At 40.2% G+C, this 25,468-nt stretch overlaps 1 protein-coding gene and 1 long non-coding RNA gene across 18 annotated transcripts in view; one reads left to right on the forward strand and one right to left on the reverse strand.

Annotated features, from left to right (window-relative positions):
* LOC136844442 (uncharacterized) overlaps nucleotides 1–25,468 on the reverse strand; it is a 207,887-nt gene that overhangs the window by 174,126 nt on the left and 8,293 nt on the right. The window lies entirely within an intron of this gene.
* The window catches only part of LOC136844439 (uncharacterized), a 67,045-nt gene that overhangs the window by 15,512 nt on the left and 26,065 nt on the right, over nucleotides 1–25,468 (forward strand). For all 17 annotated transcript variants that reach the window (XM_067113681.1, XM_067113671.1, XM_067113668.1 and 14 more), the window contains 4 exons: nucleotides 1,437–1,548; nucleotides 21,659–21,780; nucleotides 23,273–23,350; nucleotides 23,770–23,896. In XM_067113681.1, the coding sequence (XP_066969782.1) occupies nucleotides 1,437–1,548; nucleotides 21,659–21,780; nucleotides 23,273–23,350; nucleotides 23,770–23,896 (439 nt within the window). The remainder of the gene's footprint in view (nucleotides 1–1,436; nucleotides 1,549–21,658; nucleotides 21,781–23,272; nucleotides 23,351–23,769; nucleotides 23,897–25,468) is intronic.

Consider the following 25,468-nt stretch of genomic DNA (forward strand, 5'->3'; position numbering starts at 1 on the left):
CTTTCAAAAAGAATTTTTCCACCATCAGAGCCTAAGAATGAACCCAGGTTAACAGAAACATATACACCAAGTAAAAAATCCACATTCAAACCGGTAAAAGAATAAATAAAAAATTAGTAAAAAGGAGTAAATTACACTAAAAAATGCACAAATATTTAGATCACCAGAGCCCTAAACTAAATAAAAATGTAAAAAATAAATAGAATCAAACTCAAAAATATTCAAAAAATATTCTGCTCAGGGGTGGCTTCTGTTGCTGCTGGAAAACTGTCTCAATTTTTGCAAGTTTACAGCTGACGCTCTAAATGTTTGTGTATTTTTGAACGTAATTTACAAAATTATACTTATTTTTGTTTTGCCTGTGTGTCACTTTTAATGTGGTTGTTTTACTTTATGTCTACGTTTCTTTCAGCTTTATTTTTAGGCTCTGATGATGAAAATGTTTTTTCGAAAGCTAAGCAATAAAGGTGTTCATCATTACAATGGAGTTTATTTTTATACTGAAACTGCTTTCTAAAGAACAAGTCCATATCCGATATACACTTACATTATATACATGAATATATATGTACATATATACATACATAAATGTATACACACACACACACACATATATATATATATATATATATATATATATATATATATATATATATATGAAAGACCAGAGCGCTGCCAATATATATACGAGCTATATATATATATATATATATATATATATATATATATATGTATATATATAGATAGATAGATAAATAGACATATATATATATATATATATATATATATATATACATATATATGTTAGATGGCAGAAGCACTTCACCGCCTCGTACAACAGACTGAAATTGATTGTACTGTTTTGGAATTCCAGTTTTATCGTATTCAGTTTAACAATACTGAGTTGATACCGGGTGCATTTTTACTGTGCGTGTGACGTTTGTTGAAATTCAGGAAACTCAACTTGGGTGTTTCAGCTTTTTCTGTTACTGTTTTTACTGGTTTATGTTAAACTTCTGGGAGGGATTGGTGCCAGTCGTGTTTCTAGAAAAGACTCGTGTGTGTGTGTGTGTGTGTGTGTGTCTACTTATATGGTGGATTCCCAGTCATGAGTCTTTTCTTGAAACACGACTTTCATCAATCCCGCCCAGAACTCTACCATAAACCAATAAATACAGTAACAGAAAAAGATGAAACACCCAAGTTGAGTTTCCTCATTTTCAACAAACGTACCATGCAAAGTAACAACGCACCCAGTATCAATTCAATATTGTTAAACTGAAAACGATAAAACTGGAACTCCAAAACAACACAAACAGTTTCAGTCTGTGCGAGACGGTGAAGTGTTTCTGCCATCTAATGTCTTTCTCATTTGCAAAGTAAATCTATCCTAAATTGACACAGGATCCCCCATTCATCCTTCCCTCTTTGTACAGGTGCGGTCCGGATGCGAAGAGATGATGGAGGCAATCGGACTTCCTTGGCCGGATAAGTTCGATTGCACCCGGTTTCCAGAACATCACGAGCTGATGTGCGTCATGTCTCTAAGTAAGTGTCGGAGTAAATAGAGGATTGATTGTAATTATAAACGGTCAGCGCATTCAGTTCAGTTTGGTATAAATCATTTTTATTGTCAATGATTGGATATCTATTGAAATAATAAATAAATGCAATAAGACTTTCATGACTTATCTCATAGCTTGACTTTAGTACAGTACTGACTTGTGATAATGAAAAGAGTATAGGTTACAAGCAATGACATAACGACACATTGAGGCAAAAGAGGTTGTGCATGTTTTGCAGAGTTCAATTAAGTTACAGGTGTAAGTGCAAATACAGGGACAAATTTGTAATACATGAAAGCAGGTTAACTAAAGTCTACATTATGCATGACATTTGTTTGTTTGATCAAAGTACCCAGACAAAACATGTTCAACAGAATATTCACAGTAAAAAGGGAAAATGATGAGAAAGTGTATACAGTCAGAGAGAAAAAAAGATTCGGAAGGGAGAGGTGTTCAAAAGAATTTCCCATCCAGCATGTGCAAGCATCTATATACTGTAGATACAAATAATGCAGTACAAGCTGGGCCGCGCAGCAGAAAAATGTTTTGCATGGAAGGTGATTCATCTTTGAACCGACAGAGAAGCTAAACATTGTGTTGCCTTACGGTTTTTCTTGAAAATCACTTGGGTTCAAGCAAACTGATCGTATTCTAAAATCAGCACTTTTACTGGCACAATTATGTGTATAAATCTAGTTACATTATGCTAAAAGCAAGACTTCACTTATGACACAGAATCCAGCTTCAGATCTAAAAGGCTCACAGATCCGTAAACTGCTCAATTATTAGAGTCCAGCAGCCAGATTGGATGGATAGCGGAAAAACGTTGAACTAAAACCATTTACTTGTTCGACTTGGTTATAAATGCCATTGCACAGCATTAATTTTCAGAGACATGCATCTACGGACACACGCACTTGCCCAGGTTTGCAACACCACTAGTTCTTCATTGGAAGGATGGGTAGAGCACGCTGTTGGCCCAGCGTTCGACTTTCCGACCGGCCAATGAAGAATTAGAGGAATTTATTTCTGGTGATAGAAATTCATTTCTCGTCATAATGTGGTTCGGATTCCACAATAAGCTGTAGGTCCCGTTGCTAGGTAACCAGTTGGTTCTTAGCCACGTAAAATAAATCTAATCCTTCGGGCCAGCCCTAGGAGAGCTGTTAACCAGCTCAATGGTCTGGTTAAACTAAGATATACTTTTACAACACCGCTGATTTTCAAACCAGTGGATTGACGTCTGGCATTCCACTTCATGGGTTGGTAACTGCCCGTAAGAACATAACCCACCCATGTGGGAGGCAGGGTTAGCAACCTCACCGCCTGTTGAATGGAACGGAATGGTAACATCCTCAGGTGACTTCCAGATTCTTAGATCGAGTCCAGATGCCTACAACAGGCTTCTTATTCCCTTTGAAACCACAATCTACATCAGCCTAGCATCTTCAGGTGAAAACACCAAATATATATATACATACATACATATACATATACATATATATATATATATATATATATATATATATAATTATATATATATGTGTGTGTGTGTACATTATATATATATATATATATATATATATATATATATATATATATATATATATATATATATATATAGAGAGAGAGAGAGAGAGAGAGAGAGAGAGAGAGAGAGAGAGAGAGAGAGAGAGAGAGAGAGAGAGAGAGAGAGAGAGAGAGAGAAATTTATATATAGTAAACACACTATTTATCCCACGCCAATGAAGTAACAGGAGTTCTTGCTTACAACATGCCAACACAGGAAATCATCATAAAGCAAGATTTTTACAAAGGGTTCATTACAAACAGACTCTCGATTAACAAAATATAACTCGAAAATGGTGCCCACAGAGACAGTGGATTAGGTTAACAGAGAAAACAATACCTACCTAATGTGAACAAGGGGGATTCACCCTGTCTTCCCAAACATTAGAGAGGAAATAGCCCCCCGTCGCTCTAAGGGACTTTCCCGTGAATGGCTGTCATTGTGTATTCATAGAAACACAGGTACGTTCGGAAATTAATACACAACGACCCGGATGATCTCCGTAACATGCGTCCCTAATAGTATAAGACCCGACTTTAACAGAAAGGGCGAGCGCATTACGGGCCGTTGCATTTCATTTTAAACGCGTTGAATACATTTGCTTATCTCTCTTATACACACACACAAACACACACACACACACACACGTGATTGTGTGTTGATGACAGTACGCTTGTTTGTGGCATCTGTATAAAAACTGAGACAGCTTCTGTTATACTGACGTAGTTAAAAAGCTCTGCTAACTTTGGATGATTTTAATCTTGTATGTGTAAGTTTTTCTGTTTCATGCCCCTGTCGTCCTAACTATAAAGTGTTGGGAGGTGACACCTTAGTGTCTATGCTGTTACATATATTATACGCAGTGCTTCGGAGACGTGCCAACATACCTATGTCTGAGGGATTCGTAGTTCCGTACTAAACATGTAAATTTATGTATTATGCTAGACATCGTCTCTTCCTTTTTAGGAAGAGATATTCTTCCTTATCATCAGCAGTGGCTTCAACTCACTTTACAAGCAATGTGGCACTCACTCTTCTCAGTCCTCACATATCCTCCCGTTTACACCCTCTGATTTATACACATTCACATCAAATTTCAAAGAATCAGCTCCACATTCGTGGACAAACCGCATCTAAATAATGTAGTCCAATTTTTCAAATACGTCATCATGTTTGCTATATCTTTGCAGGCTCTACATTTTCAGATTTCCCAATCTTCCTTATTCCCAGGGTAATAAAGGAACAGTTCATCCTTACTCTTCCCACCTTAAATAAAACTCCTTAACATCCAGTATGAAAATTTAACTCGATTTACTATTTACTCTTTAGTGCCACCATACAAAAACAAAAAAAAAACACTACTTACCATCCAGTAACAAAATCTAATTTGACATAGGGTCGTCAAGCCAATGGCCGAGTAACAAGAGTTAACCTTAAAAAGTCGTTACAAATTGGGTTTGTTCTTAGTATCTGTATGTTACCTTAAAACATACTGTTTATCAGAATATTTCCAAAACTAATCTAGTTAAGGAGAAGCTAGGGTTTTATTTACTGTAACCTCGAGTAATCGACTCTAGTTTGATAAACAGAAACGTTAAACACCTTTAGTAAGAAATGCACGAGATTTCATGAAATTCAGAAAGGAAACAGATAATTGGCTTACCAATGGACACTGTTTAAAGGGGTAATAATAATAATAATAATAACGATAATTTTTCTTTTTTTTTTGTCTATCAACAGTCATCCCATTCGACTGGGGTGGTTTTTATAGTGTGGGGCTCCGGGTTTGCATCCTGCCTCCTGAGTCCATCACTTTTCTCACTATGTGACTGTTTCTAGTAGCACACCTTTCTGCATGAGTCCTGAGCTACTTCGGCATCCTAGTTTTTCTGATTCTTTCCAGGGATCTTGGGATCATGCCTAGTGTTCCTAAGTGATTATCAATACAATTTCCACTGGCATATCCCATGTCCTTCTTATTTCGATTTTCAGGTCTTGATACTTATCAATTTTTTTCTTTCTTTTCATCTACTCTGGTGTCCCATGGTATTGCGACATCAATAGAGATACTTTCTTCTTGATTTTGTCAATCAACATCACGTCTGGTCTATTGGCACGTATCACCCTATCTGTTCTGATACCATAGTCCCAGAGGATCTTTGCCTGATCATTTTCTATCACTCCCTCAGGTTGGTGTTCATACCGCTTATTACTGCAAGCTAGCTGGTGTTTCTTGAACAGGCTCCAGTGGAGGGTTTATGCTACTGAATCATGCCTCTTTTGTACTGGTTCTGTACAAGCTCGGACATTCGCTTGCTATGTGTTTTATGGTCTCGTCTTTCACTTTGCACTTCTGCATATGGGTGAATGTTATTCCATCTACTGTTCTTCTTTGGACATCTGGTTCTTGGGCCTGATCTTGTGCCACTGTCAGCATTCCTTCTGTTTCCTTCTTGAGTTCTCCCCTCTGTAGCCATTGCCATGTTTCATCATTGGCCAGTTCTTTTGTCTGTCTCATGTACTGTCCACGCATTGGTTTGTTGTGCCATTCCTCTGTTCTGTTTTTCATTCTCCTGTCTCTCATCTTTCTGGGTCTTCGTCTACTTTTATTAGTGCCCTTCAGCCTGCTCATAGCCACTCGTCTTCACTGGTTTTCAGATGTGCCCCATTGGTCTCTGCTGATGTTGATGCAGTCCTCTATGGCAATGCCCCTTCCCCTTCCTTTCCCGCCAACCTTTCCCCTTTCCATTTGTAACTGTCTGTAATGTTGACTCTTGGGGTGTGGCTTTGTGTATCATCATGTGTTTTCTATAGATGGACAGAGTTTCAAACCCGTAACTCCCACTGCTCCAACCCCTTTCCCTGATTACTGGTAATTTATGTGTTTGTGGCTTGACCATGTTTCTAAACAAAATTTGGCATGTAGCCATCAGTCTTGAACCAACTTTCCTAATAGGGTCCCTTTCATCTCTTGCCCCTTCCCCCATCCTTTCCCTTTCCTTTATGGCAAGTATTTGATCCTGCCTCATCTAAAGTGTTTGATGTTATTCCTGTCTGGCCTTTATCCCTTCAGTCCTTGTTACTTTGCCTTTTTGTATGTTTGAAACCAAGACGCCCTTTCTTCTCCTTCACCCCTCATGTCCCCAGATACAATCTAAATCTTGATTAGATCGACCTATTTTGATGCGTGGCCATGCAGTTTGTCGTCCATAGACATCAGATGGTTTCAAGCCCCTGTTCCTTCTCTTGACCCACCTTCTTTCGCCCTTCTTCTGTAGACTTATGTCATGGTAATCGTTTGACCATTCTAAGAAAATTTGTCACTTGGCCATCATTTGACCCAAATTAGATAAGATCCCTCTCAAATGTTATACCTCTGCTCCCCTTGTCCCCTTGTCCCATATTCGTTTACACTTCCCTTTGTAACTCATGTGGTAACTGCTTGGCCGATCTAATTTAATTGATGGTACTAATTGACTTAACTTGGCAAAAAAGTTATTTACATCTTCGTTCCCTGGCCTTACACAAATTAAATCAATTAGTACCATCAATTAAATTCATTATGGAAATAGAAAATGATGGGTGCTTACCCTTCTGGATATCTCATATGAAGAAATAGTGTTTGCTTTAAATATAGTGTGCATAGAAAACCTACTAATATTTCTTCAGTATGTGCATTTCTTTCGGACAAAGCAATAAGGTTAAGATATCAGTGTTTTTCATCTATGTTTTTAAGAGCATTACGTATATGTAGCCCCTGAATATATTGATTAGGAAATAGATGGTTTAGGAATACAGTGCCGTGAATTTAAATATCCTGGCAGTGTCTTAAACAATGCCATTAGAAGCGGCAAAAAAGACTATGTATCAAAACCAAAAGTTGTTCTGCCATTCGTTTACTGTATGGCCTTATAATAATATGAGCCAGATATCCCCATCTTCTACAGAATTTTGGTGTTACTGTCGCATTTAAGAACAATAAACAATGAAACATGTACTGATAAAGAACTCTCCCGACAATCACTAAGCGGTGTTTCTAAAAAATTCCCATTTCTTCTGACAACTTTTGTATTGGCCAAACCAGGTTGTATGAGTACTGGAAAAGATTGAGATGGAACAACATAAAAATGTGTGAGATATGCAGAGGAACAGTGTATTTTTGTCTCCCCCTGTCAGTGAGAGCAATCATGTCTATCAACTGGGAAGGTTCAAAAAGAGTTGTATATTCTAATAACACACATAAATGGAATATCATTGAATCTAGCTTTATAAAAAAGAAGTTACAACCATAATATGAATATCAGTCAAGGGATGTATAAACTTGATCCTTTAATACCAAAAAAATTTCTAAATTGTTTAAATTTTAAGGTAGTCAGTAGAGATGTATGGAAATAAGATTATCATATTTGTTTTCAACACATTGCAGGGCAGCGGCGCTAATGAGTTTTTTAAACCCATGTTTTGGTGGTGTTGGATCTGATATCGCCTATGGTTCTACTACTTTTCCCCTGCAGCCAGGTTATTTGTTTCTAGCCAAATGAGTGGTGTGGATTAGTCCACTCTACCCTGACACCAGCCTGTGTTTTTCTCAAACAGTTTGTGTGTTCGTCAGTACTGTTCCATGGAGCATATAATTCTGTAACTTCTAATACTCTGCTATCAGTCCATTGTCAATGGCTTTTCCATAATTCCAAATCAAATCTTGTATTTTTTACCTGTGGTAATGTTTTGGTAGCTCATCATTACAAAAGTTATCTGTGTCGTCATATATATATATATCTATATATATATTGCTATTATTTCTCTTTCTATATATATATATATATTATATATATTTATATATATATATATATGTCTGCCATGTATGTTATGTATGTGCGTGTGCTCTTATGAGACAGGCTCTAATTCCCTGCTGCTTTGGACATCAAATATTACATAAATCACCAGATAATGCTCAGATTTCCTTTGCTAGAGCTAGATATCACAATATTGCAGAAAAATATATTTAAAACTACATTTATTCATTTGGTTAGCCTAATTGTATGAATTGTACTTACCTGAATGTAAAATCTGTTATGAATGAATGATTACGTTTTGCACCGTTATGTAAAATAAAATTGAAGGAATGATAATTATATAACCTCCAGTAATTCTGTCATCTGTTAAACTAGAAGTCAAGATTTACTAATAACGTATATAAGCACCGAATATTCATAATTTTTTCCATCATTGCTGAATTGCACTAATATTAAAATTATATTTTAGACATTTTATACCATGCAATAGGTATTATTCTGCGAACTGGAACTTGCCTGAATGTAAAATCTGTAAAATTTCAATAAGTGACTTTTCAACCATTGTGGCAAACAAACATTAATGACCAGATAATTATATAACCAGTAATTCTGTCATGTGTTCAAACCACTCTGCCACTGCGCCTATAGACTTCAGAATTATTGATTATTAAGGGGCTCAGAAGGGTAACATTTCATTCCGAATTCTTTACTCAATTAAAACCGTTGGAACAAAGGAACATGATTCGTAGTGGCATCATAATTAAAAATAAAAAGTTTTCTCTTGTTCTGTAATCCTGTCATGAATATATTCAGTTTTCACCGTCACACACGGGTCACAGTTAAAAATATCACCTCTAGTAGCCTACTTATTAAAGAATATTTATATATATATAATATTGTATACATTTGTAGCTTTTTTTTTTACTGATACTGTAATATCGTTCCTCACTGATCTCTTTTAAGTCATGTTGTTGTTTCGTAGGATGTTTTCTCATATACAAAATATATGGATATACAGCGTATATATATATATTTATATATGAAATCTACGGTATATATGTACCATATATATATAAATCACAGATTAAAATCGTTAAATATATGATTCATTAAACTTTTAAACTTTTATCATCAATTATAACTGATAAGTACTTCGTTCGGCACTGTTCAACCACATTGCCTGGTTTAGAGAAACAACGATCAACCTGTGACTTAACATATATCCGTTTCAGCTATAATTCTCTTGGTTGTCAGTTATTCCCAAGGTATTTTAGACAGTCATATAAACGATGCTTGTTGCTCTATTTATGATAATGCTTATAATAGACTTATTCATCTAATAATAAAACCTAATTCTGACGGATAATAATTAATAAAATATATCGTGTTATTCACAACTAGCAAATAAAAGCATCAACTTTTACCATAATTTCTGAAATGTTTCTATAATGCTCCACTAATAATAATAATAATCCATTTGCCTAATAATAATTTGTATTCATAAAACACCGAAGAATGAAAATCGTAAAGGAAAAAGGAAAAGTTTCAGGAAAAATTATCAAAAAACTTCTATTGATTTGCATTATGAAACAGCTGTTTATTGACATGATCCACTACTTCTTTATAAATATATCCACCCTCTGGTGAGGAAAACAATCATCCTTTCTGCCCACTAGACTTCACTTGATTTTAGTGACCACATCTTTGTGAAATGGTAAGAATGTTAATAATTGAATCCTCCTCATTGATTTTTGACTGCCAAGCATGCAGTAAATAAAACCACCATGATTAAATGGCTTTAAACCCATTTAGCCAAAAAAATTCGTTGAGGTTTTGCAATATCTATATCACAGTCCTACTGAACCTCGCCTCCTCAGAATATTCATTTCTCACTGATGAAACCAGTACCATTTCGTCTTCTTATGTGGACTGTTCCATAGAGTGAATGTCGTCATTTTCATTTGTGAAGAGGTTATTTTTAAAAATTCTCTTGGTTATTTTGAACGAATCCTAATAATAATAATAATAATAATAATAATAATAATAATAATAAGGGAATAGACCTCTTTTTAATAGGTCTTATTAAAAGGATGGCTGTATTATGCGAATTTATCTTATATAGTGTCTTTTTCTATCCTCCCTTATGATTCGCTTTTCAGGCTCAGCGATGTTAGTCAACAACTGGCCGATATTCATGTTTAAAAAAGGACGGTGTGTGCGGAATGCATTGAAGTCTTTTATTAAAATATCAATCAGAAATCGTTCGTCAGGGTTCAGGTTCTGTGGTAATTTACCGTCAAATGTTTCAACCAGCTCGTTGGTCATCCTCTGGACGTGGTTGCAGAAGGTCTGAAGAAAAAGGTTGTTGTTGTATTATTAAGCCAACTCTTGTGTTGGCACGGGCCTTTCCTTGTTTGGCCCGTGGTGATCTGAAAATTTCAGAAGGTCATTTGTTATAGGAAATGTGAAAGAGATTTAGTAGTAGAGACAGTTGTGGATGGAGGAAGGATGATGGTTTGTAGTGGGAGAGGGGGCCATCATGTCACGGATAGTAGTAGTTTGAAGATGTAAGGCCTTTGAAAGAAAAATAGAAATATGTGCAGGTGGGGTTGTCAGCCCTTTAAACCCTAGAGTCCCTGCAGAGTATTCTTAGTGGTAGAAGTAGTTTAGTTGGAATAAGACAGAGATGATGTGTATAGGGCCTTTACGGTGAGGGATGGGATGAGTTGAGGAGGATGATGGTGGTAGTTAAAGGGGCCATCTTGGTTTGTTTATAGTGGTAGTATGAAAGTACATGTTAAGTGAGTTGGTGTGCAGTGCCACTCTGAACACATAACATTACATTATAATTCAGCTGGAAAGTGAGGGTGAGAAGTTTGGTATTCTCATTGCATTGTTCTATCTTGGTGGCGGTAAATTTACTAGCAGCTGGGCATGTGTGTCGATGTCTCGACTATTGCCTTTGCAAGTGTTGCTGCTATTTTAGCTGCGTCTGGTGAGTTTACATCAGCTTGTACTTCGCCTCTGAGCAGTGCTGTCTCTCTGCATTCTAGCAGGTAGTGTAGGAGAGGCTGCTGTGTTTCTTCCTCAAGTGCTCACATGGTCTGACACTGGGGTTAACAATTCCCAGCAGGCTCTGTATCCCAGCCTTAGTCTGTGAATACATACAGCTAGTTTTCGTTGTGTGCCTGTCTATGAGGGGAGGCACTAGGTCGGTTTGCCATTTGTACCATCTGGCAGTCGAGGTGATCTGTCCATGCCCGTAGGTCTTCAGCATGTTTGCTTTCATTGAGCGGTTTTATGGCATTTTTGATCTGTTGTAGTGCAGGTTGTATGTGGATCTGCACTCTGTCAATGCTCTTGTGCTCTTGCTAGTTCATCCGCTTTATCATTGCCTGGAATTCCTATGTGACTCGGTATCCAGTTCATAGTGACTGGTCTTCCTCTTTCATGTGCTGGTAGAGCAGTGACTTGATCCCAGCCAGCAAGGCCTTGTTCTCTTTAATTCTAATTTGTTGCAAGGCCTGCATGGAGGATTTGGGTCAGTGTGGATGATGTGGGTCCTTCCTCATTCTCCAGAAGGTACAATGGTGCCTGTCTTTATCGCTACTAATTCTGTCTGCATTGTTGAGGCACAGTTTGATGTTCTCAGCATGCTTGGAAATTGTTTGAATATACTGCTGCTCCAGTAGTTTTATTTTCTGGATCCACAGTGCCGTCGATTGTAGTATGTTTGGGCCCCAGGATTTCAGTGTTCTGATAGACTCGTGGGCTGCTGCTCTTAGTTCCTCTCTTGAGCAGTCTTCTTTTGCTCTGGGAAGGTGTGTGTAATGGAATTTTGCATAATCCTTTTTCAGGGCGGGATATGTGCACATCCTCGCTGTGTCTGGTCTCATGTTCAGCATTGCCTCTGCCATATCTAACTCTTGATGTTGTCACTTTGGTCTTTTCACGTGGGAGTTCGGGCTCCGATCTCTGGATGTTTATTGGATCTCCCTTTGTTCTGGTCTTGGAGATTGAGTCTCTCTGAGAGGAAGATTTTTGCCATTGTACTGGCATTTCTCTGTGCAATCCTATCTTCTACTTTTTGGCATGTTAGTCTCAAGCCTGAGGTTGCACAGTCTTGTCCACATGGGTGCCCAAACATGAGTCTCATTGCCTTGTTTGTATTACTTCAGGTTTCCTTTTGTTGCCTCTGTTAGCTTTACCAGGGCAGGGGGCAGCATAGTCTATCAATGATCTGGTGCAGGCTATATGGTACGTTTTCTGTACATGTTCATTTGCACCATCCTTCAAAGATGACATATATCTCATTGCTGCTGTTCTTGCTTCTGCTCTTTCCTTCAGGTGACTGATTTCGTTCTTGAAGGTTAGTTGCTGGTCTGAGATGATTCCCGAATACATGTACTTGTCCACCCACTCTAGCGGTTCAGCTCCTATTGTGAGTGGTTGGAGTGAATCTGTGTGCTTTACTGCCATGGCCTTTGTCTTATTTATATTGATTTTGAGGCCTAGTTCCTCCGACTTTTGCTGATTTCATGAGGGCTCTTTGCATTCTAGGCACTCTGACAGGTCCTCTTGCGACTATGCACACATCGTCGGCGTATATGAAAAATTTCTGCGCCTTCGGGAAGCTGCAGTGAGGCTAGGTTCTCCATGAGAATATTGAATAGGAGGGCTTGATATTCCTCCTGTGGTGTGCCATTTTCCAAGTCATGGAAGGTGGATATCACCCTTGGATTTGACCCTCGCCTGTCTTCTTAGCACATAGTTTTTGTCCAGGCTAGAAGGTGTCCTTTGACTCCTTTCTTCATCAGTGAGTGGAGTACTGCTGCTGGACTGGCTGGCTCGAGGCTTTCAAAGTCTGAAGGGACTACTAGCCTTTCCTTGATTTATGTAACTGAGGACATCTGTCAGACACTCTGTAGTTCCAACTCCTTGTTGGTATGCATATAATGTTTGTGTAGAGGACCAATTTTGTATGTTATCTGTTGAGCACCATTTCTCTCAGTTTTTTTCCATGCGAAGGAGACTAGTGCTATGGGTCTCCATTGTCTGGATCTTTAGAGTTTTGGAATTGGCTTTGTGTCTTTGTTTGCCTCCAAGTCTGCAGTCTTGTGTGCTCTGCATGTGTTTTGTTCTGATCCTCAGGGAGCGTTTTTATCCTGCAGGACCATGTTGCCCTCATTGTGTATATCTGTCTGCTCTGGTGCTGTATCTTTGCCAGTTTGTATACTGCCTTAGTTCTTCTACTGTAAGGGGTGTCGTGTGGGTGCAGTGTGAAGCAAGCCTCGTTAACTTCTTCCCATCAGTCGGTGCAAGCTGATCCTGTCGTCTTCTGGTTTCAGGAGAGAGGTGTCTGTTTGTCCTGTTGGCAAGGACGTTGTAGTCTCTCTGCTTCTTCTAGAGGTTGAGTGAGTTGCTTCTCGCTGACTTCTTTTTCGGCTACTCTGTTCAGCCATTTCCATAGTTCTGAAAGGGATGTGTGCTCTGATAGTTTAGCACCATTTCCAGCCATTTTCAATTCTTATTTCTATGGGCCTCTGATGGACGTCATTTTTGACTGTTTGTAGCAACTCTCTGTTTTTCAGCTGTTGCTCTTCTTCTGTAGATCTTTGTCACTCTGTTTAATGGGGTTTTCAGCTGTCTTACCTCTTGGCAGTACCAGAGTCTTTGTAGCTGTAGTTCCTCTGAGCTGTCTTTATTGGCATTGCTTTGTTGCTGCATATGTATGGCGTCAACTGGGTCTTTTTTCTAGTTGGTCTATATCCTCTGGGGGCGTGTACTGCTGCCCATTCTTCAAGTGCTAGTCTGAAAATAACCCAGTTTGCCAAGTCTTGATTCCATCTTGGTGGAGGTGGCGGTATTGGAGGTAGTTGTTGCATTTCAATTCTGTCATTTATGCAAAGTGGTCGCTGACTAATGTGGGATGCACTTGCCCATCTTGTAGGTGCCTGATTGTCGTTGTGGCAAATGTTAGATCCTAATCTGCCTCCTCTTAGCATGTGTGGATTGCCCCTGTGTTGAGCAGTGCGACTCCTCCAAATTCCTCAGAGAGAGTAGGCTACGTGTTCCCCTGCCTGGTTGTGATTGTCGGGAACATAGTAGGGGATGATGTGCGTTGAAGTCCCAATATTGTGTAGGTGTGTCAGTTGCATGGGCGAAGAGCTCGTCAGTTGTAGTTCTCCTGGGCTTTCTCTGTTATTTTCCTGTAGAGATTGTATATGTCTAGTCTCTGGTTTTTTAGAGTTATTCTAATTGCCATGCTCCACATTCTCTCCGCATGGGATCGGTTGTGTGCTCTTACTGGGATTGTATTCTTGATGAGAATAGCCAGTCCCCTGTCGGTGCCTATGTCTGGGTTGCATAGGCATTATACCAGCTATTCTAAAAACTTGGTTCCTGTTTTTAGACGGGTTTCTGAAGTAGGATGATGTCTACATTTTATGTTTTTGCAGACTGCAATAAGTGTAGCTGTTTTAGGCCTCACTCCATCAACATTCCAGTTAATTATTTTCAGCATTGTTGTCGTTAGGGGAAAGCGCCTGGGGTCTCTTGGTGCAAAAGTGATGGAGTTATCATCTACCGTGTTGATGAAGATGATGAATGTGAGGGAGAGGGTGATGTTTGGGGGTAGTGGACGAGGAAGGTGTAGGATCATGGGGAGGTGGTAGGTTGGGATGAGGTGTTGGGAGGATTTGTTGCAGCCACTGGGGCTGTCTCCTGCATAATGGTAGAGGGGAGGACTTGGAATTACCCTTGAGAGCTTTTAATAGTTCTTCTATCCCTGTTTTGATGGCTTCTATGTCCATGCCATTCTGGATGATGCTGGTGGGAGAGTTTGTAGCTTCTCCTTTGGCTCGGCCCGTTTTGAGCCACACATTGTTCTCGGCAGAGGTTTTTGGTGCTGCCGTGTATTTGTAGCTGGTCTGGACGGTGTTCTTTTCTGTTCGGCTGAAATCTCTTCTGGACTCTTCCAGTTCTGCCTCAAGTGTAGAAGACCTTTTACTGGGGCTGGGGTTTGGGGAGGTTTCTTCCCCTAGATCTACTTCTTTGCCCTTCTGGTTCCTTTGGAAGAGCAGCCTACTATAGCCAGTCTTGCTGGGCGCCCAGGCCATAGCGGTATGTTTGAGGTGGCAATTTGAGCACCTGGGTGTGGTTGGTTCTCAAGCTTTATGTTTGTTTATGCACTCTTCAGTCCCGGTGCCTCTTGCTGCATACTGCACATATCTCTACTGAGATATGCATTGAGCCTTGTGATGCCCAAATTTCTGACATTTTGTAGCATCTGAGGTTCAAGGTAATGAAGTTTTGTGGTATATTTTCAAAAAATTCCCAGGTCTATTTTCTCTGGGAGTTTTCCTGAAAAGATTACCAAGTTGTTTTAGTCAGGCTGCCTTGCTTATTTTTCATTCTTTCCATAGCAGTTCCGGTTCCGGTTTCCATGGTGGTGGGGTTCGTTTGGGTGTATCCATTTCCAGAGTCATTCAAGTCGTAAGAAGGGGGAGGGAGAGACAGACAGTGTGACTGGTCAGTTTGTCCAACCCTTTGAAGCCCCTGAGCCCCAGACAAAGTTATGGAGTAGAAATATGAGTTAAAAAGAACCTGAAATTCAAATGTTATAATTATGAGGATGGGCCTATCTGTCTATCAGGTAACTATGTACTGACTGCAGCAGTTGCAGCTGAGGAGGTTCCCTTACTGCTCTTGGGCACTAAGACGACCAGCAGTCAGGTCCTACAGTCAGGGCTTTACAGGGTAATCAAACTCTTACACCAGTTTATTTTAAAACTTGCTCTTTTCTCCGTCGTATTCCTATCCTATCTCTACACTTGGCTTATAGGCGCCAAGCCTAACGGTCCTGTGCCACTTGCCACAGACGGCGAGGTGGAAAGATTTCGACTCTTTATTCCTGCTTCAACTGGGTTTAAGACCACAACGGCTACCAGATGTTTCCACAGGAGAGTCTAGTTAGTGGTAGGTTAGTATGTCAATATCTTTTATTTTCTTATAGAATGGGCTGTAATTCAGCCAGATATATAGTGGGAGCCTTCTGCAGCTCTGAAGACCTTCCTTCAGTGGCGTGCACAGCAGAACGCGGCAACAGGGTGGCCTTGCACAGCGAGGCGGCAGCAGCAGGGCAGCCCGCACAAGCGAGGCAGCAGCAGCGAGGCAGGTCCTGGTGGGTCGGCAGGCGGCGGCGGCGAGGCTGGAGCAGGGCGGCAGCAGCCCAGCAGCAACAGCAGGGCTGGAGCAGGGCAGCAGCAGCGGGCAGCAGGCAGCAGCAGCAGCAGCAGGCGGGTCTCAGGAACTCAGCAGAGCAGGAAAGGTCTGGAGGTGTTCTCTCAGTGGGAGCTGAGGCACTGTGGCTGGGTGCTTTCGGGTTGGTATTTATAGGGAGGTCATGATAGGTGCTGAATTATGATTGGCTGCGGGGCGGCATGCCTGGGCGGGCCTTCCATCAAGTTCCTGTTTCGTCTTGTCGTGCGGGCGGCATTGTAGTGCTGAGGATGAAGAGAAAATTTTGATCCTCAGGATGCGGAATTTGATTTGCTCAATGCGCTATGAGGATCACTCGATTGCATGTCTCCTGGCTGCGTGGGGAGGAAAGGTTTCTTGCGTAATGTTGAGTGTTGGTTTCTCCTTCCCAATGTGCAACGCTTCAGAAGGCGTCAGCGGTGGTCGGTAATTTGGTCAATTATTTCGATGTTCCGTGATTATGTCTTTTCTTGTAATCTCTCTGGTTATGGGCCCACAATTAAGATGGCCCCTCTTGGTTGGCATAGCCCCTTTTTGGAGAAACTGGGCATGGCAGGAAATCCGGGCGGGGCAGAAATGCATTGGTTTTCTTCAAGGTCATATTGTTGTATGACAGGCATCCTCGGACGGGGCCGGGCATACTCATTGTCAGTGGGGCAGACATTATCTTCGATGATGTTCTTGAGGGCACGTTAATCTTCTTTATATTTCTGATAAAATTGTCTTGTATAGAAGGCCTCTATGCGTTCAGGGGCATTGGGGTGAGGTTCCTGCCGGTACCATCTATCAGTGTTCCTCTTGATAGACTCTTCTGTATTCCGGTTTGATGTCTGTTGTCGACGAGGACCTGGGTTCCAGTCTTCAGTTCATGGAACAGAACAACACCCTCCAAGGGCAAGGGCACTGCAGTGACATCATCGAGTGGCTATGTTGCTTGGAGGAGAAAGATGCGGAAAAAAAGATGAGAACCATCCCCAAGAAGCTGATCGCCCTCAACAGGGGCAAGTCCGTCTCCCACAAGAAAAAGAGGGATGTATAAATCTCACAACTTGTACTCCGACTCCCAAAGAAGACGAAATCCTGAAGATGGGCCTTAATTGCCACTACATCACCCAGCCGAGACCACTGGACAACTGCCTTGAGATCAAATATCTCATGGATAATATCCGGAGACAAGAGGACCTTGGCAACCTCCAAACGATGGACGCCCTTAAACCCTTCCTGTTGGCTGAGGCCCTTACCAACCAGGGCGACTACAAGAATAACATCATCGACCGGCGCCTGAGGATAGCACCAATTTCCGAAGAATTACTAAGAACCCTGTCAACGAGATCAGGTGGGAGGTGAACAGGATCATAGAGATGGTCAACGCTGCCTCTAATGCCCTTCACCTACCACCAATCATGGGAGACTATGACCTGGGGTACATCTACGGGAATGTCAAAACACACAAGAGGTAACCCCCTGCGCCACATCATCAGTCAGACTCCTGCCCCAATGTACCAGTTGACTAAGAGACTCAATGCCATCCTAACCCCTTATGTCCTGGGCAGCCACAGCCTGAAGTCGGCAGCAGGGTTCCTGGAGGACCTAAGAGCAGCACCCCCCGAAGGATGTATTGCTTCAATGGAGTCCTTCTTCACCAACATCCCCGTTGATGAGACCATCCAGATGATCTTGGACCGTGTGTATAGGGACCCCACCACCCTATCCCTGCACATCCCTGAGCATGCCCTCTGCGTCCACCTGGAAATATGCACCAAAAAGACCCCTTTCTCCAACCATCGTGGCCATATGTACACCCAGATCGACAGGGTAGCAATGAGTTCTCCCCTTGGAGTCCTCTTCGCCAATGGGCACTGTTGAGCAAAGGGTATTCGAAGACACAGACCAGCCAAAGTTGTACGTGCACTATATCGTAGATACCTTCGTCAGTGCCAATTCGCAAGAGGAGATTGAGAACCTGAGGCGTGCTTTCCACAACCATAGCTGCCTCAGTTTCACCATCAAACATAGCCAAAACTGCTACCTCCCCTTCCTTGACGTCCTTGTGGAGCAGAGAGAGGCCTCTTTCTCTATGAAGGTCTAAACGAAGCAGACAAACCTGGGCATGTGTATGAACAGGGAAAGCAAGTGCCCCAAGAGGTATAAGTACTCCACCATCAGCGCCTGTGTCACGAAGGCCTTCTCGCACTGCTCCTCCTGGAATGACACACACAAAGAATGGAGCATGTAGCCCAGACTCTCATCGACAATGGACACCCAAACCGAAATACAGAAGAGTCTATCAAGGCAAACATTGATAAATGGTACCGGCAGGAACCTCGCCCAGATGCCCCTGAACACATAGAGCTCATCTATAAAGGACAATTTAATCATAAATATAAAGATGAACGTGCCTCAAGAACATCATCAAGGATAATGTCTGCCCAGTTGACCCCCATAAGAATATTCATCTGGTCATTTATTACAAGAACAAAAAGACGAGCAGTCTGGTGATGCATAACAATCCAGGCCCCCCTCAGCAGGACCCCTTGAAGAAAACCAACGTGGTATACCGGTACTCATGCCCTGTCCGAGGATGCCTTGGTTCTTACATCGTTATGACCACCATGTGTTTCTCCAAGAGGATTTCCTGCCATGCCCAAGAGGGAGCCATCTTTAACCATGCCAGGACTGCCCATAACCAGAGAATTGCAAGAAAAGACATAATCACAAATATGGAAATAACTGACTGAACTACGGACCGCCTGCGCCTCTTGGAAGCATTGCACATTGCGAAGGAGAAACCAACCCTCAACATTACGCAGGAAACCTTTCTCCTCCCCACGGCCACCAGGAGACCTGTACCGAGTGACCCCCATAGCTAACAAGCGAATCAAAATTCCGCATCTGAGGATCAAAATTCTCCCATTCATCCCCAGCACTACAATGCCGCTTGCACGCAAGATGAGCACCAAACGTCAACATGGGAGAAAATGCTCCACCCAAGATGACCTGCCCCAGGCAGCCAATCATAATTCAGCACCGATCAAGAACCCCCTTTAAATACCGACCCAAGCGCCTTGTTTCTCCAGATCTTTCTCAACCTCTCCAGAGGATGACCAACGAGATGGTTGAAACATATTGATGGTACCACAACCTGAAGTAGAAGAACCTGAATCCAGAACACGAAGGATTCCACGGACTTCTGATGGAATATTTCAATAAAAGACTTCCCGTGTTCCACACTCTATCCTTTATCCAGTTGCTGACCAACATCACTGAGCCTGAAAAGCAAATTATAAGGAAAATGAAAAAGATCCTGTATAAGATAAATTCGCATAATACAGCCATCCTTTTCAATAAGACCTGTTTAAGAGTGGGTCTATTCCCTTAATATAATAATAATAATAATAAAAATAATTATTATTATTATTATTATTATTATTATTATTATTATTATTTTGTTGAATAAGATGGCTGCATTACATGAATTGATTTTATACTGAGTTTTCTCAATTTTTCTTATAGTTTGCTTTCCTGCACGTCAATGTTCATATTTCGGTGGATATAAACAGTGTATTTCTTACAGCAGAAATTCCTTATTCTCTAACTAGCTGACGGGATAATTCTGAATGACAGCCGATAAACTTTCTCTCTCTCTCTCTCTCTCTCCCTTTTTCCATCTTTCTCCTCCCTAACACCCCCTCTGCTCTCTCTCTCTCACTTCCTTTCCCTCTCACTGTCTCTCTCTCTCACTTCTTCCCTCTTTCCCCTCTCTAACACCCCCTCTACTCTCTCTCTCTCTCTCTCTCTCACTTCCTCTCCCTCTCACTATTTCACTTCCTCTCCCTCTCACTCTTTCTTTCTCTCACTCTCTCTTTCTCTCCAACACTCCCTGTTTCTTTCCCTCTTCTCCATAACACCCCCTCAACTCTCTCTCTTACTTCCTCTATCTCTCTCTCTCTCTCTCTCCAACCCTCCCTGTTTCTTTCCCTCTTTCTTCTCCCAAACACCCACTCTACTCTCTCTCCCACTTCCTCTCACTCTCTCATTTCCTCTCCCTCTCACTCTTTCTCTCTCCAACCCTCCCTGACTCTTTCCCTCTTTCTTCTCCCTAACACCCCCTCTACTCTCTCTCTCTCTCACTTCCTCTCCCTCTCACACTCTCTCTCTCTCTCTCTCTCTCTCTGTCACCCCCTTCCCAACCCCCACCCCCTCTGGTGCCATTGATGTCTTACCCCCGCAGTATTCTTTCCCAGATAGTAAGTTATTATGTATACCGAAATTAGGTATGATAAATTCGTAAAGTTACTAAGTCTACGGACATAACCAGCCACGTTTCACGGGCAGAACCAGCCTTGTTTCATGGAAGTCCGTATATAGATAGATACAGAAGGTTACTGAAGCCTGGGGTTGTAAATCCGTAGATTTCACCATGCTAATGTTATTTTTCGATGGTGTTGAGGTTAGGCTTCTCTCTCCCGCCTCGCGGCTCGAAGGACAGCGCCAAGTGGCCCCCCTGATGACGGGAGAGAGAAGCTTAACCTCAACATCAGACAAAAAAAATCCTTCCTCCTCACGACGGCGGGTCAAAGGCCAGCGCCAAACGGGCCCCTGATGAGCGAACCCATCAGGAACGTCCATCTGCGACCTGCGATCCCAACACACTTAACCAGATGCACTCTAACGCTCCCATGCGTGAACACCCGCAACTATCGTTGCACAAGAGAAGGCTCCGCCCAAGAAATTAATCACTTCCCAAAGACCAATGAGAATTCGACCCCCCACCCAAGGCGCCCTATAAATACAACCATGCTTGCCTAGTGTCTCCAGATTCATCTCAACGTCCAGAAGATGACCATCGAGCTGGTCGAAACACGTCAACAGAGAAAGTACCGAATATACAAGAAATGGACGTCAGAAAAAGAGATACCACCAAAAAATACCATTAGCACGGTTTCAGTATCCTACTGTATTATTAGAGAATAAAGAATTTCTGCTGTGAGAAATACGCTGTATTTATCCACCGAAATATGAACATTGGCTAACTATTGACCAATAATGACGTGAATGAAAAGAGAATTATAAGAAAAATTTAGAAAACTCAGTATAAAATCAATTCGCATAATGCAGCCATCTTATTCAACAAAACATGCTTGAAAGAGGGTCTTCTTCTTCTTCTTCTTCTTCTTCTTCTTCTTCTTATTATTATTATTATTATTATTATTATTATTATTATTATTATTATTATTATTATTACGGAAATGGAAGCAAACACAAGGCCTAACTTCCACGTTTATTGCAGTCTCCGAAAAACCAGGTTCAAAACTTTCGAATTTATAACAAAATGAGTCCCTACCATGCACTAACATTGTTTAAGCAAAACCAATAAATAATACCGTTAATGATAATAAATTTAAATGTATTGCTAGTGCTATGTAACTTTTAAAATAATCCCAATTTATTGTCATTACTATCATTAGGTAGTGCTGTCGCTCCCCGGACAACATCAACGGCTAGGCCTTCTACACTGATATGGCGAGGTAACGGATTTATGGGACCATCACTCACCCAGTGTGTCTCCAACGCAGATTGCATCTTCGAGGTAAACACAAAACCCAGTTCTCTAATCCCCGAAATTGCTCTCTATCTCTCTCTATTACTCGGGGTAAAGATATTAAAATTCTTGTAACAAAATAGACTTAAAAAGTATCATAAACTACTCTCTCTCTCTCTGGGTAACGATATTCAAATTCTTGCAACAAAATAGTCTCTCTCTCTCTCTCTCTCTCTCTCTCTCTCTCTCTCTTACTCGGGGTAACGATATTCAAATTCTTGTAACAAAATATACTAAAAGAATTTCATAAACTGTTTTTGCTTAAAGTTTTCCTCAGTTACTCTTGTAAATCAGTCTTGAAATTTACATGATATTGTCCCCTGAACATTGTGATTCAACGCAAATTTGTTTGATTAGGAACCATATCTAATTACTGATCAGTTATTTTGTGTTCTCCTTATAGTTTTCCTTTCAAGTGCTGTGACTGTTATTTACTTGCATAAGAAAACGTGAATAAAAATGCAAAGCTACAGGATTTATGATAAAGCAAACCAAAGATCACAAATGATGAAGCAGTAAATAAGAAAACATTGCCATAACATTTGTCAGGAAGAGGCCGGTATCACTGAAATGGGACACTGAAATGGGACATTTAGTCTAGAATTCCTTAATATTTTCTAGGTTTTAGCTGAAAAGCTCAAAAACTTGCTTTTCATCTTATTAACAGATATAATGGAAAAAAGAAAAATTCGTGACCATGAAATTCATTAAATCATTACAAGTTACTAGTGTTCTCTGTGATATAAATCTATATCGCCAAATTGTACAAACTCGAATACCTAATTTTTTGTGTGAGGTGGGGTGGGGGCGCTGGAACGGGCAGAAATATCATAACTTAATATAATATCATATCGTAAGATCGTATCTTCATATAATCAAGAGATATTAACTCAGAAATATCTGGGCCAGTGAGACGAGTTGATTGATTGATTAATTGTGGGTTATCTGGCGTCACAACTACCAGGGTCACCGACGCCGAATACTAAATGTGATCTTTTCACTTTTATAGTATGTTTTAAAATTAAAATTAAAATTCTTCTAAACAGAACTACATATAAATTTTATTAAAAAGAAAAAAGAAAACTAACTAAAATAAATAAATAAATAAATAAATATATAACATTCTGCTAAAAAGAACTATTAATAAATTTGATCCGATAAACAGTATAACTTAAGAAAAAAATAAATATATATATATATATATATATATATATATATATATATATATATATATATATATATATATATAACTATATATATATATATATATATACTAAGACAGCACAGCTGTCAAATATATTTGAGAAGAACAACTTCTTTGATAAAAGAGATAAAGAAGTAATAAGCCGACTAGAATAAAATGTTTGAACCGCTGACAATTAGAACAGAGTCGGTTATTGGCAATGCTAGTGCTCAGGGAATGAACTTACTTACATGAAACCCTAACGCTAATAGTTGTCTTTACTAATAACTTTTCAAGAGGTCAGTGTGCCGGGCTGGCGAGTGTGTGTGCGAGTACCCGAGAACCTGGGGGCCCTACGGATGTGAAGAGACACAGGTACGACTTGATTGTTTTGTCGTTGTTGCTCCTGTTTAGGTTTAGCAATAACTGAACTCTGACGTTGTTACTTTTGAATAACCTCAAATAAATTATCTCTCTCAGTCTGTTAACTGAAGCGCGATCAGACTCGTAATTTTCCAGTTCAATTTGGTCTCCGTCATAGCTCTAGCAAAGAATGCTGACGATTCCGTAAATCTTTAGGCTTATGTCTCATGGATTTATATTCTCAAAATTAAATTTCCAGGGATTCTAGGGAAAAAGGTAACACGCAAACTATTTGTGCAAATTACAGACGCAGTATTAAACATCTGACAAAACAAACTTTACTAAAAATGATCTTCCAGAAAATATTTTATACGTTTCTTTGTGTTTTACGTCACTCAATTTCATTTTCTTTTCGCATATTATCACCGCAGATTCTAGGAGGACAATGTAGCACCGATGAACAGTGTTCAGCCGTTACACCAAATGCTGTTTGCAGTGATTCCGTCTGTACTTGTCGGAGCCCTATGATTAGCTACATGAATCTCGCATGCATACACGGTTGGTCATTCATTAACGATAGTACCTTTTGATTAAAAAATTTGCTGCACTATAGCTCAGTTCAGATTTCTAGTGCTTTCGTATGTTTCACTAAGTTTGGGCATCGTACTCTAACACATTCTACTTTTACTATTTTTTCTTAAGTAATTACTTTTGTCTCTGGCCAATTGGTCTTTGAAGCTCTTCATCTTACTACATTATATTCTTTTCCTCAATTTTTTTTACGTCATTAACGTTAAAAATCAATCCAACAGTCAACCAATCGATCACTAAATCAAGATAGGTCGTAACTGATTTCTTCGCATAAAGAATCATTCTACGTTTTTTTTAATCTATAAAGTATGATAATGTACCTTAAAAAAACTTATTTTTGCCCCATGAAACTTTATCTTGACAGTCATAATGAAAATGAAATAGTACCTTTCAGTTTAACTCGTTGCTCACTGATGGTAGTACTGCAAATATCTCATATATAGATCAATGCTTCCCCAACGTCTTACTCCCAAAATCGCGGCGTATGTCAGGCCCACACTCTTTTTCACTCTAGACAGAATCCGTGACCTTAAGAATCAGTTACATTTCTCATTCCTTCCCATAAAATTTTAAACTTGGAACAGCTAACGTCATTTCGCATTTGCGGAGGCTCTAGAGGTAGGCATGGCTTCAAGCAGAAAGTGCTGTTTGAATTTGTTTTTTGTATACAGATATGATGAAACTGGATATATTTCCTTCACTAGTTTCACAAGCAAACAGTGGCCTCACTATGCATATGCATGTACTGCGTTATTCTGCATACGTACACATTACATACATACTACCACCTCACATATAACACGTGAATGAATGCACGGGCAGGCATGCATGCATGCATGCATATAGTTTAGAATATATATTTCCGCCATATAAATAAACACTTGAAACCCTACACGAACGCACGACCAGAACTGATCAACCATAAAGACTTGCTCACCGATGAACAATACATTTCTACATCAGCCTCTATACACTTGGCTATCTGTAAACTGACAGGACCTCTCTTATTTAAACTTGTAAAGCCTCTGAACATTGCTATGTCGCAAACAGAATCATTTAGCAAGCGCAGCTACGATTCAGCTAAGGAATAGTTCAATCATGATAAACTGGGGTAGGGGAGAGGGGTACAGTTCCACTTTTCTTTTTAACTGCCTTGACATACTTTTATGAGCCCACTGTAAAATGCTGTGGATGGGTTCTCCGCAAAGAATCTTTGTAAAACTTCTGAAAGAGTATTTGCGGGTAATATTTTTTCACATACCCATTTTAATTGCTGACCTCAAAAAAAAGGAAAAAAGGAAAATTTTCAACTTTACGTGCTTTAATTCGAAAAATCATGAGTATAGAAATACATACTCAAAATACTTTTTCATAAGAACATATAAGAGAACAAAACAAATACCACTAATGTTACATCTGTCATAAAAATGGAAAAATAAACACCAAATTTAACTTTACGAAAAACCGATCAGGACCTACACCCCGTCTCTTATTTTTCACCTGTGGTAATGTATGATATATATATATATACGTATGTAT

The sequence above is a fragment of the Macrobrachium rosenbergii genome, chromosome 12 (genome assembly GCF_040412425.1).
Source record: "Macrobrachium rosenbergii isolate ZJJX-2024 chromosome 12, ASM4041242v1, whole genome shotgun sequence".
NCBI classification, from domain to species: domain Eukaryota; kingdom Metazoa; phylum Arthropoda; class Malacostraca; order Decapoda; family Palaemonidae; genus Macrobrachium; species Macrobrachium rosenbergii.